Raw genomic sequence first — 11656 nt, forward strand, 5'->3', positions numbered from 1 at the left:
TTCCTGACTTGTATCTACATAATTACTGGACTTCCTAGACACTGACCCATCACTGCTGCAATGGTCATTCATTTGTATCATTTTATTATGGCTTTGGAATTACTGATCTGCACTTACTGATCACAAGCATTAAACAACTCCAAGACTGGCCACAGGATGCTACCACTACCAGTTCACCTTGTTCCTCACTGCAGTGATGGTCCATCCAGGGACAAAGACCACTGTTGACTACTGCAGTACAACACATTCTCATCTATCACCATATTTTCTAAGAAAAACTGTGCCAAAAAGCAAGTAAAAATATCAAATAAAACTCAAAACTTCAAAATCAAACATGAACAACCACATTAGTTACAGAAATAAATCCTTTCAGGATTTGTGAAGAACTTGTAAAAGAATAACTTAATCAGATTTCTCCCCCCACCCAAGACAATGTAAAGAAACAAAATTCCAGGTACATTTGCAAATTATATTTAAGCCCCAAGGGAATGAGAAGAAATACAAGTGGAAATGAAATGCAAAATGTAATTTCTGTGTCTTATGGAGACAGATTCAGACAAAACTTGGGCTCTCAATAAAAGCTTCAGTGGAGTTCTCCTGTCAAAACCCAGCTATTATAGCCTGTCAACATCAGAGCAAGTTCTCCTGTGTACTCCAGAAAAAGACTGAAGACAAATACCACGTAGTTTCCTCACGTCTCTGCTGTATGTTTTGGTCACCTCTCTTCTTCAGTCCAACGTATTTCTGTCAGTTGCTTAAAACCTGAAATTTCTGTCAAGGTACAAGTCATTACTGCATTTAGTGCCATATCCAACTTGTTCAGTTCTTAATGTGCCACTGAAATATCATTTATGCAATCTTAACTGAAAACTGATGCATCTTAACAGCATGTCATGAAGTAGCTCATGTCCCTCCCTATCTGCATATAAGATACCAGTTTAGAAACTACTATGCAGTTAACAGTAAAAAGCCCCAGAAAGTAAGAGCTGAACTGCTGTCAAACCCATTAAAAAGCAGATAGACTATTTTTGCTTATATATTAAAAAATAATTTACTTTCCCAAAATAACATGCAATTACTTCATAATATTTTAAACAGAGATGGAAAGTATGTGAAGGAAACTAAGTCTGAATCACATTGCATTGAAACAATATACTGAACTGATTTAAACTTCTGACTTGCAACAGAACTGCTTGTAACCACGAATTTTTATTTAGAATGTGCACTAGGTAGGCTGTCACACAGATGCAGAGGAGTCTTGGTTTACTTTCTCCTGACACCTCCACCACCTGCAAGCATGCTGGCCACCCGAATGAAGATATTCAGTGTATCTGAGTAGATACCCATGCACCTAGGAAACAGGAAATCAAAGTTAATATTGAAGAACAGAACTAGCAATGTCACACTGTTGTACTTCGTTTTCAAAAGCTTTTAAGAAGCATCTGATCTCAGTGCTTGGTATGTCAAAAAGCCCTGTATTTTTGTTCTACCATTTCTGTCAGCAGGGAGTATTCACACAAGTTGTAACAGACAGTATCCTCTTCTCATACAGCACACCCCTGCTTTTATGCTCTACTTGTATCTGTACCTCAAGTTTTGAAGGTCAGTACTATTCTATTTTAAAGAAATAAGAAACCAAAATCAAGGAGGTAAAACAATTCACCTAAGATCAGACATACAACTTTTACAAGCAAATTGCTTTTTAGTCAGACTTGGTCTTTACTGACAATTAATTAATCCTTCTTTTCCTGCCTAGCACATTGTCGAAGCTTTTCATTTAGTGACAAAGACCAGTGAATACTGAGTGACTATGAATGAGCTCATATTTCTTATCTCATCTGGTATTGACAGATATTTTCAGAAAGCAGCAAACTCCTGCAATGTTTTGGAAAACAAACATTTTTTAGAAAGTACTGCTGGAAGCATGTGACATCACACAGATTCCCATTTCTTTCACTTCAGGCAGACAGATTAGTTTTTAACTTCACTAGTTATTTGAACACTGTATTTTTAAACCCTGTGATACTCCACATTTAAAAGCAATACACTTCTCAACAGTGAACAAAAGGCTGGGCTGTTTTTAAAGCATACTTTCATATAGGTTCAAGCAAGTCCTTAAACACTGAGATCAGCTGTTCTAACACCAAATACTTACGCATTGATTGGATCATATTTTGTTGCTCCATAATAGGGGAGAGTTTCTGCACGGTGGATAACATGCTGTGTATCATGGAGCAGGAACATGCCAAAGAGTATCAGCCCACCATAGACAGCTACTGAATACAAACCAGCCCCAAAAGCAGAAGTAGGAGGCAAGAACATGGATCCTGCAGAGGAACATACAACAGTGTTAAAGAAAGCTGTATGCATCTGCTACTATGAGTTGGGTCAAACTTCAGCTGCTCTTGCACACATTTTGCAATGAGCATTCAATTTGCCATTTGTGGGGCATTTTTATACCAGGAGTTTAACACATGAGCTGAGTATGTCACATGTGCAGCCTCAGCTGATCACTCCAAACACCCTAAGGGATCATGCATACTTTTCTTCACATGTAAGTACTTCTGTCCTAGGACTACAACAATGCCTAGAAATGTGAAAGGGAAAAGAACAAGTGGAGCTGCATTTTAGCAGCTCAAGTTCATAACCTACTTAATCTGACAGTATTAGAACAGTACTTTACCAATTGAAGAGGCAAGAACAAAGCCTAAGCCTATTCCAAGTGGTCCTCCCATGTTCAGAAATTTTTCACTTGGAGCACACATAGCCACAGTTGAGAGCCCTCCAACAATTCCAGCAGTGTACCAGGCAGCTCTGACCAGCAAAGGACCACCCAAGAAGGTGAGAGGAGCCACCACAGCCCCCATGACACCTAATCAAAAGAAAACAAAACACCACTCAAGATTTGGAAGTTCCAATAAAAATAAACACCTGCCAAGACAATTGTCTTGTTTTTTTTCTTTTTTCCAGTCAGGTAACATGGCTCCAACTGATCTGCTTGCATGATAAAATACCAATGCACTTAATTTACAGCATCTAAGGGAGCACAAGAAACTGCCAACCTTAAATTCCATGACCTACTTTTATCTGGCTCTGGAGAGTATTTCAGAGAGCTGGCCTTTGGAAGAAAGACTAACAAAAGTCAATATTGATCTGTTCAAAAGAGAGCTGGTAAGATTCTTCCCATGGACTAATCAACTGCTTGACAGCCACAGGAGCACTCCACACTGAGAAGCAGGACAAATTTCTGCTACAGTCATTAATTAGGCAAACAAGTCAAGCTTTTTGCTAGTCTTCTATGAAACCTCTATCTAGTCCATTAGTATCACATTAGGTGGTTTAACTCAGCAAGGATCACTAAAATTAATACTATTTCTTCATAGAATATTGGCTCTTGAGAGGCAAATATAATTCCAAGTCCTTATCATTCATGGGCCTTTCCTGAACCATGAATTCAAAACAGTTTTGCAAAATAGCCATTATTTCTTGAATTAGGTATGATTAGTGAGAAAATGAAATGTATATGTGGCATATACATACCTCATGTTTAAATTGAGCATGACTTCAGAAGATTTTGAAAAACATTAGAGTTGTGTTAAGGACATTTACAAAATCTTCCTGACATTCTGGAGTTCTTTGGAGTCTGAAAAATCTAAACTCCTACAGCAATATATAAAAATTTACTTTAAAGTTTTATCTAATTAAGAATCTGATAACACTGAAGCACAGACATCTCTACAATGAGCACTACAACCACATACCTGAATGCATCATCCAAGCCAAATGCTTAGCTGCTGGACTGTCTTCATAGGATATGGACCTGACCAGCATTCCAGCACCAATCATAGCTGCAAAAGTTGCACCTATTGCCTGTAAAAACAGCATTACAGTAATTAGTGATTAACTTGAGCAAACAGTAGCTCAGGTTAACTTCAAGACATATGGTCTCTGTTCTAACCTCCTAGTCTAAAAGTCATTAGTGCAGTTCTTGAGAGCAACCAAATCCATAACCAGAGTGATTGACAATTTTACTCCTGCAAGGTTACAGCCAAGTGTTATAGATCCTAACTAGCAGCAACTCCCATTTTACTTTTATACAGTCTTGTAGGAAAGTAAATCTAGCAATAAGATGGCAACAACCTCTTACCTGTCTCAGGTAAGAGAAGGAAAACATGGTTCCAACCTTTACTCTGATCCTCATTAAGGTACCTGCAAAGTTGGCCTTGCCTTTTCCTTGTACATTTCTCCACTGTAAACTAATATTCAGTTCATGTGCTTTTACTACCAATGATTTTTACATAACATAACCTTCTCTTACTGAAGATTCTGAGCAGAATCATCCAGCAGCTAGCAAATAAATGTGCAACTTTGATTTATCACCAAGAGTGCATTATTAAATTGATGCCTCTAAAATTATTTGGGTGTACACATTTAACTATTATTGTTCCACTTCACTTAACATATTGAATATATACTAAGCATATGTATTTTGTCAGCAGTTTGCCTGAATGATTTGCCTACCAGTATCACTTCAGCCTTAGCAAACAGGAGAAAGCTTTCAAAAAACTATACAGAAGAGCACAGGGAGGAGTAAGAATGCACTGAGACCTCAGTTTCCAGCTTTAGAAAGTGACAGAAATAGTATCATTAGCATCACATGGCTACTTATAACAGGTTTTACTTGCATATAGCTGGTAAGGATAGCATAACATTTCTTTGTTCAGGTAGTTTGTCTTTGACTTCTATCAAAGAAGTACAAAAGACACATGCCAGCATGTAGTCAGAATCACCAACTCTTAAATCACAAAATATCCTTAGGATGCTTAAGTAGTCTTTATGGATAAGGATGTTATTCTAAGTGAAGTTTTGCCTTGCTTTTCACCAAAGTAGTTTACATTTCACATTTTCTACTCTAAGCCATCACACTTGTGGTCTTCTCAGTAAATGTTTTTATATTCATAACATAAAGCTTACCAGCCAGGAGCCTCTTGTCATAAGGCTCATGAGTGCTGGAGTTCTGCTGACTGCCACAGCAGACAGGGCTGTCAAGCCAATGCTCCCAGCAAAGTACATGTAAGTAGACTGAATTCTGTCCTTCACATACTGTGGCCAAACACTGCAAAGCAAACAGTCATACACAGCTGCTCAGTACCAGTATCACAATGAAGACCCATCTAAAACCACAATGTTAAAGTTTTATTTTTGCTGGTCTTCTATGAAACCTCTATCTAATCCATTAATATCACATTAGGTGGTTTAACTTAGCAAAGATCACTAAAATTAAAATTAAATATATTAATATTATTAATTAATATATTATTTAATTTATATTAAATATATATTTATATTTGCTGTTAAATATAAGAGATAATTCATAAAAATGTTGGAACGTACATTAGAATATTAGAAAATTAGAATGTGGGTTAGACTGTTAAGAGATTTAGAGCGTTAGGGGTTGGAAGGGACCTCTAAAGATCATCTAATCCAACCCCCCTGCCCCAGAAGAGTCACACAGGAACACATCCGGGCAGGTTTTGATATTCTCCAGGAGGCTCCACAACCTCTCTGGGCAGCCTGTTCCAGTGCTCTGTCACCCTCACAGTAAAAAAGTTTCTCCTCATGTTGACATAAAACTTCCTGTGTTGTAGCTTCAACCTATTATTCTTTGTCCTATTTCTGGGCACCACCAAAAAGAAATTGGACTCTTCCTCTTGACACCCATCCCTAAGATATTTATAGACATTAAGAACCCCTCTCAGCTTTCTTTTCTCAAGGCTTAACAGCTCCAGTTCTCTCAGTCTTTTCTGGCAGGAGAATGGTATAGCCTGGCAACTTCTACCATGAGTTTACCTTGCTGCAGGGAGCTCAACTTTTAAATCTCACTGGCCTAAGGTAACATAATTCTCTACAGTACTGCAAAACAGAAATAATTCTAATTCAATTCTATGCAGGAAACATACAGGAGAAAGAATAACAGAAGCTTTATAACTGTGGAAAAATAAAAAGAAATGTGGATGTATAACAATTTCCACAGAATGTGTACTGCACACTAAGCAGCCTTCCAAGCAGCTCACAAATTGCTGAGTCACAGTGCACATGGTTATCTCACATCACAAGACACAAATGTCATTTTGAGAGCTCTAACAATAGCAACAGACCTAGATGTGAGTGAAAGTCTGTGCAGTATGGTTTGGTTTTACTACAGACAGGAAACTTTCCCTACCAACACAAAACTTGAGCAGAGTTCATACGTTTTCTCTCATTTTATTGTTTCTACCCATTACTTCAAGGCTTGTGGAGAAGAAAAAACAAAACACAGCCTTATCAGTGAAAAGCTTCTCACAGATACAACTAGTATGCATTCAGCACAAGTATAGATAGTCAAATCCCAATATAATAATCAATAAAGCAAAATGTCTCCAGAATTCATTTCTCCCAAGCTCATGCTTATCACTAAGCACTTTTTAAGTCTAATTAACTACATGGTTTTGCCACCGCAGTGAGGTTTTTGTTGGACAAAAGCAACACAAACTTTTAATTTAATTAAAATTTATTTATTAAGAGCAAGGCTTATGCCAAGCTAAGTAGTGTGTTCAATGGAGACTCTCTCACCAACAAGCTGTGTTGAACTTCAATGAACAGTCTCACAGGAACACTGGGCAGAGTGATCTTAACAATATGCTTTACAGACTGCCCTCCATAAATTATCTGTGATATACCCCATAAGACATAGTTATATACTCTTCGGAACCAAATTTCAAAAATACAGCAAACAAAGAAACTAATTTGAGTCAACAACCATTTAAGCTTTGATAATTTAGATTTTGCTTTCAGTTACATGCTTTAAAATCCTGAATAGAGACAGCAGCTTTCTGTTCAGTGCTTTAAACAACGTAAACTGCAAGTACATGAGGTGATACCTGCTGAAGAAGAGACAGATACAAGAGAAGGAAGACTCACTTAAGGTACTCCCTAAGCCATTTTACTTACACAGCTCTCTCAATAGCTCCAATCTCACTGGACATGCCCATCCCATAGTAACAAAGGGCCCCCAGGCCAACAGCAGCACCTCCAGCAACAATAAATTTCCCCAGGCGATCAGCTGTATAAGGAAAAAGAAAATTCACACTCTTAACAATAGGGTTTTTTGGATAGTTAATAACATCCTCACATGGGTTTCACTGTATCTGCAATGCCTGAAAGCTCCACTTAAGAAAGAGGTGACTTAACTTCAAGTCACTGTGTGTTACCAGTTCTCAGTGTGGAGAAGTCTACATTCACCCTACCAACACAATACAGCTTTGTAAAACAAAGAATTGAGACCAGGCAGAATCACCTCAGGCTTCCTGGCCTTCATTACAGTGACAGGAATTCCAACACACAATCAGTTAACAGGTTGTCTTAACAGAAGAGCTTGCCTGTCAGCTGATTTTAGTACATCCTTTTACTGACTCACTCTAAGGCAGGAGAAAAAAAAAAAAAAAAGAGATATTGTGCTCTTTCCCCTACAATTTTTAGGCATACAGCTTGTACACCCTGTATCAGATGAGTGCTACAAATAAAAGTACCAATCATAAAACAGTTATAACTGATGTAAGAGCAGCTGAGACCAAATATCTTCATTTGTGTAACTCTCCAAGACTGCACTTTATCCTAATGTGTAATAGCCAAGGCACTATGACTATATGTCATTTGTTAATTTGTTAACTCAGTGCTATTACAGGACATTTACAAGTCTGTTCTGCTGAACACTGCTATCTAAAAAATGCCTTTTTCATCCACTGAAATGATGATCCACACTAAATGCACTCAGGCAACCACAGCAAGCCAAGGCCTCACACAACTGTCACATCAGAAAATTTTATTTTGTAAACTGTACATGCTGCAAAAAAATCCTTCCTTTAAACAGTATACAAAGCAGATGCAGCAAAGCAAGTGTTATTTTTTAAATCTACAACCAAGTCTCCTTTAAGAAACAGCCATGACGTAGTAACATTGTTTGCAGTTTTAATCTCTACAAGGACAGACAAGCAGAGAAACTGCTCACGGTAATTTGAGGGAGATCATTAAACAAACATATATGAAACAATATTCTCAAGTCTGATTAACATCTGGAAGAAAACAGATTACTTCAAGGAAGTTTTAAGTAAAGATTCCAAGATTCTCAATACTTGAAGCAGAGCTACTCTACCTTTAATTGCTGTTTCTGCAGATGGCTCAAATGCTGCTTCTTTGATTTCCTGGCCAATTTTTCCACGCCTTACACCCGTCCTTACTCTGGTGGCATAAGACTGTTAAAGATTCAGAAATAACATAACAAAGATTAAATAACATCAACCCGAAGACATTTCTTTTCAATTTACTTGCTATACTTAAAATTGCTACGTAATCCCTTAGTTACCTTCCAAAGACAAGAAGCAATAACACTCAAAGAAAACAACTGACCATTAAGTTTAGGAAGCTTTGTGAATAACACCCACACATTCTAGAAGTACAGAACCAATATAGTGAAGTTCAGAAGAGGAAATTTTCAATTCAATTTGCATTTCTTATACTCTAGTCCCAATGTATTAAAAAAGGCCCTAGAGGTGTTTTTTTAATGTAAAAACTCTTTAGTACAGAGTGTTTTTAAGTAAAAAAACCCAAACCATTATTGCAAGATACTTGTACTTTACAGCCACTAACTTTGCAACAGCAACACACATTCTTTGCTTTGAACTCTAGCCTTGACTTAGGTAACAAACCTTGAATGAAGGCCTATAAACTTATGGCTGAGAAGCTCCAAATAAATATAGCATTCTGAAGTCCTAGGAAGCTGCAAGAGCAACACAGAATAAACTACAACTTCTAAAGTTTCCTTACCAGTTTTTCCAGAGATGTTTAATTATTACAAAGGCACCTGAGCAACCAAGGCCTTGTTTAAAATTAACACTAGTACCTGAAATCTACAAGCATTGCTATCATTAGCCATTAAGCCATAAACTCCAGAAGTTTACTAGAACATTTAAGTTTTGTTATGTTTTCACAAGATGTTGCCCAACACTGTAATTATTAGAAATAAAACCACCACAAAAAAAAACAACAAGAAAACCCAATTTTTAGAATTTGAAGTAAGACCCATGGTAGTCCTGCATAATTCAGAAATTACTCAAACTGGACTGCAGCTCTAAAAACATACTAGGACTAAAGCCTTTGAAAATAAAGTTTTTACTTTAATATGGCATTTAAGACTCTTGCTCAGAAACAAGAAGCTAGGAGGCCAGACAAGAATTTTTGCTCCTCCCATCTTACATAGCAAGACTTGTCCATCACTACCTCCTTTAAGTCCTTTTTTTACAGCAATTTCAATGGGGAAATAGTCACTGGAACAGAAGATATTAGTTTCTCTTAAATCCCTTTAGATTAATTAACACTTTTCCTTCAGTAAATCAGAGCAGGTACCTCAAACAAGCAGAAAGCTCACATTCACTGAACCACTCAAGCCTCTAAAGTATCATCAGTCACAACCATTAGAAAGATAATTACCTTACCTGGTTAGGCTGCCACAGCCTGTATGCCTTTATATTGGAGTTCCTCAAAGCTGGAGAAGACTGAGCAAAGGTGGGGCGGAGGGTCTGGCATGGTAATGCCCTCAGGCACACCAGCCTTGCAGCCAGCATGGTTGTTAAGATAATTTAATACACTGTGTTCCTGAAAGTACATGAGAAAATCTGCTTCACTGTTTTGTTAGGTAGTTTTCAGACAAGATACACTTACTACTTATTATCAGCTATGCTGCAGGCTGTAAGGTAGTATTCTCTCTAAGATCCAAAGCCTCCCTAAGTATGCAGTTTATTTCTGTTCTACCCACATTTTTCTCCAATGTCCAGAGACTTCTCTCTTATAACTTACCCAAAACCAGGACATTCTACTTTTCACTCGTACAAATCCCTTCACGTGCTTCTTTTAGAGTTACTTGGCAACTAACTTTCACTCTGAAACATAACTGTCCCCCAGACAGACGTTCAAAAATATGCTCCATATTTACATAAACTTCAGCAAAATATAAACCCAAATGAGTAAACAGCAAAACATGCATAGCAGGAGAAGTTTCAGAGAGTTCTTAAGCTATCTTTAGAAGAACTAATTAGCTTTACGGACATTACAGGCAGTCAAGGTCACCGCCCAAAACATAAAACCAGGTGATCTTATGCAGTTCTGACCAGAGGAAAGCGACGTCACTCAAGGGCAAACTGACAGCAAAAATAAGCCACCAGCACTCTCGGAGTAGTATTAATACCGTTAGCTTACTTCCATAAATATCATGTACATTAAAGACACCAAGTCCTTGTAATTACACTTATACAACATTACGTTCAACCTCAAGACACCTCAACTATTAAAATATTTTTTAAATTACTGTTAAACCTGTACAGTGTCCAACATAATTTAAGAACATTCTAAATAGAGGTAACTTCACGCACACGCATGAGACATGAGCACCCACAGCACTGGACAGCCAGCATCAACCACAAGGAATTGAAAGCGAGGAAACAACCCTGCTGCTAAAGGAAGTCCCTTTGTTTTGAAGCTCAGTTAGGAAATTCTGCTTTCCTCTGGGCAAGTGCCTTCAAACACACATTCCGTTTCCACCACTAAACAACCCCCCTCTTTCACTGAAGGGATAACATTTACAGGAACCCACGGTAACACCGCTGGGATTTCTATTTACTTTGCAACTTGTATTTAAAGCAAGACAACTACGAGCATTACATCAGTAACAAAGATCAGCGACAGTGGAGGCTTATAAGGACAACAAAACTCCCCCAACATTCACCACATTAACTGGCAAACGCAGCAGCAAGGCAACCCCGCAGAGCCCCCGCCGCGCCGCAGGATGAGGAAACCCGCCCAGCCCCGGCGAGGGCCCTTAGGCGGCAGCGAGGCCTCCAAGGCCCAGACTAGGCCTGGAGCGGGCCGCAGGGCCTTTCCTCGCGTTCGGACCTTCCTCATCACCGCTTCCGCAACGCGCTGGGATAGACGCTGCCCCCGCGGCGTGTCCCCCGCCTCGCCATCCCGTCCCTGCGTACCTGTGAGGCCGCTTCTCGCCGCTCTGCCCGCCCGACCGACCGACCGATCCCTCTCCGGCTCCACCCGCAGCTCCGCTCCGGCGCCCCGAAGCAGCAGTGAGGTTGCGCTTCCCCGAGCGCTGCCTCTGATTGGCTCGCTCGCCCCACGTGACCGCAGAGCACGCAAGCGCCATAGGCTGGAGGCGGTGGGGCCGAGGGAGGTTCCGCAGTCTGAGTGACGAGCGCGGGTGCCATGTTGAGTGAGGGCAGGGAAGGTTCTGGAAGCCGCCCCGGACCGGGTCGTTCCTGACGCAGCGCTGCGTGTCGCAGGCTATATATCAGCCGCTGCCCGCCCTGCGGCTGCCACCGCTCCGCTTTGGCCACCGGGCGGACAGCGCTGGCCAGCAACCATTTCATCGGTGGCCGAGCCCCCGCGGCGCCATTTCGAGCGGGGTTCCGCAGTCTGTGCCACGCCGGACCCCGCGGGGGGAGCTGCAGCACCGGGCGGGTCCGCTCCTTGCTGAGAGCGGTATAGGAGTTCGAGTCCCCCTCCTTCCCCCCGGGAGATGTGAAGCGCAGCGCCCTCGGTGCCCACACGATCTCCCGGC

The 11656-nt window shown here is 40.1% G+C and overlaps 1 protein-coding gene across 1 annotated transcript; it reads right to left on the minus strand.

Annotated features, from left to right (window-relative positions):
* Positions 1-448: 448 nt before the first annotated feature.
* Positions 449-11246, minus strand: GHITM (growth hormone inducible transmembrane protein). Its single transcript, XM_030453397.1, has 9 exons — positions 11070-11246; positions 9531-9690; positions 8192-8291; positions 6991-7102; positions 4975-5116; positions 3762-3870; positions 2684-2872; positions 2156-2327; positions 449-1351 (listed from the first exon to the last, which is right to left on the minus strand). The coding sequence occupies exons 2-9, from the start codon at positions 9657-9659 to the stop codon at positions 1264-1266; spliced, it is 1041 nt and encodes a 346-aa protein (XP_030309257.1). The 5' UTR covers positions 9660-9690; positions 11070-11246; the 3' UTR covers positions 449-1263.
* Between the last annotated feature and the right edge of the window lie 410 nt (positions 11247-11656).

Source organism: Calypte anna, chromosome 6 (assembly GCF_003957555.1).
Source record: "Calypte anna isolate BGI_N300 chromosome 6, bCalAnn1_v1.p, whole genome shotgun sequence".
NCBI lineage: Eukaryota > Metazoa > Chordata > Aves > Apodiformes > Trochilidae > Calypte > Calypte anna.

Excerpts from the sequence above, each read along its gene's own strand:
- GHITM (XM_030453397.1), bottom strand. The coding sequence starts at position 9,659 with ATGCTGGCTGCAAGGCTGGTGTGCCTGAGGGCATTACCATGCCAGACC. Across the intron at positions 7,103-8,191 it reads TGCAGAAACAGCAATTAAAG|CTGATCGCCTGGGGAAATTT; the intron begins GTAGAGTAGCTC and ends TTCCTTATACAG. Across the intron at positions 5,117-6,990 it reads GGAGCTATTGAGAGAGCTGT|TGTTTGGCCACAGTATGTGA; the intron begins GTAAGTAAAATG and ends TTTGCTTTGCAG.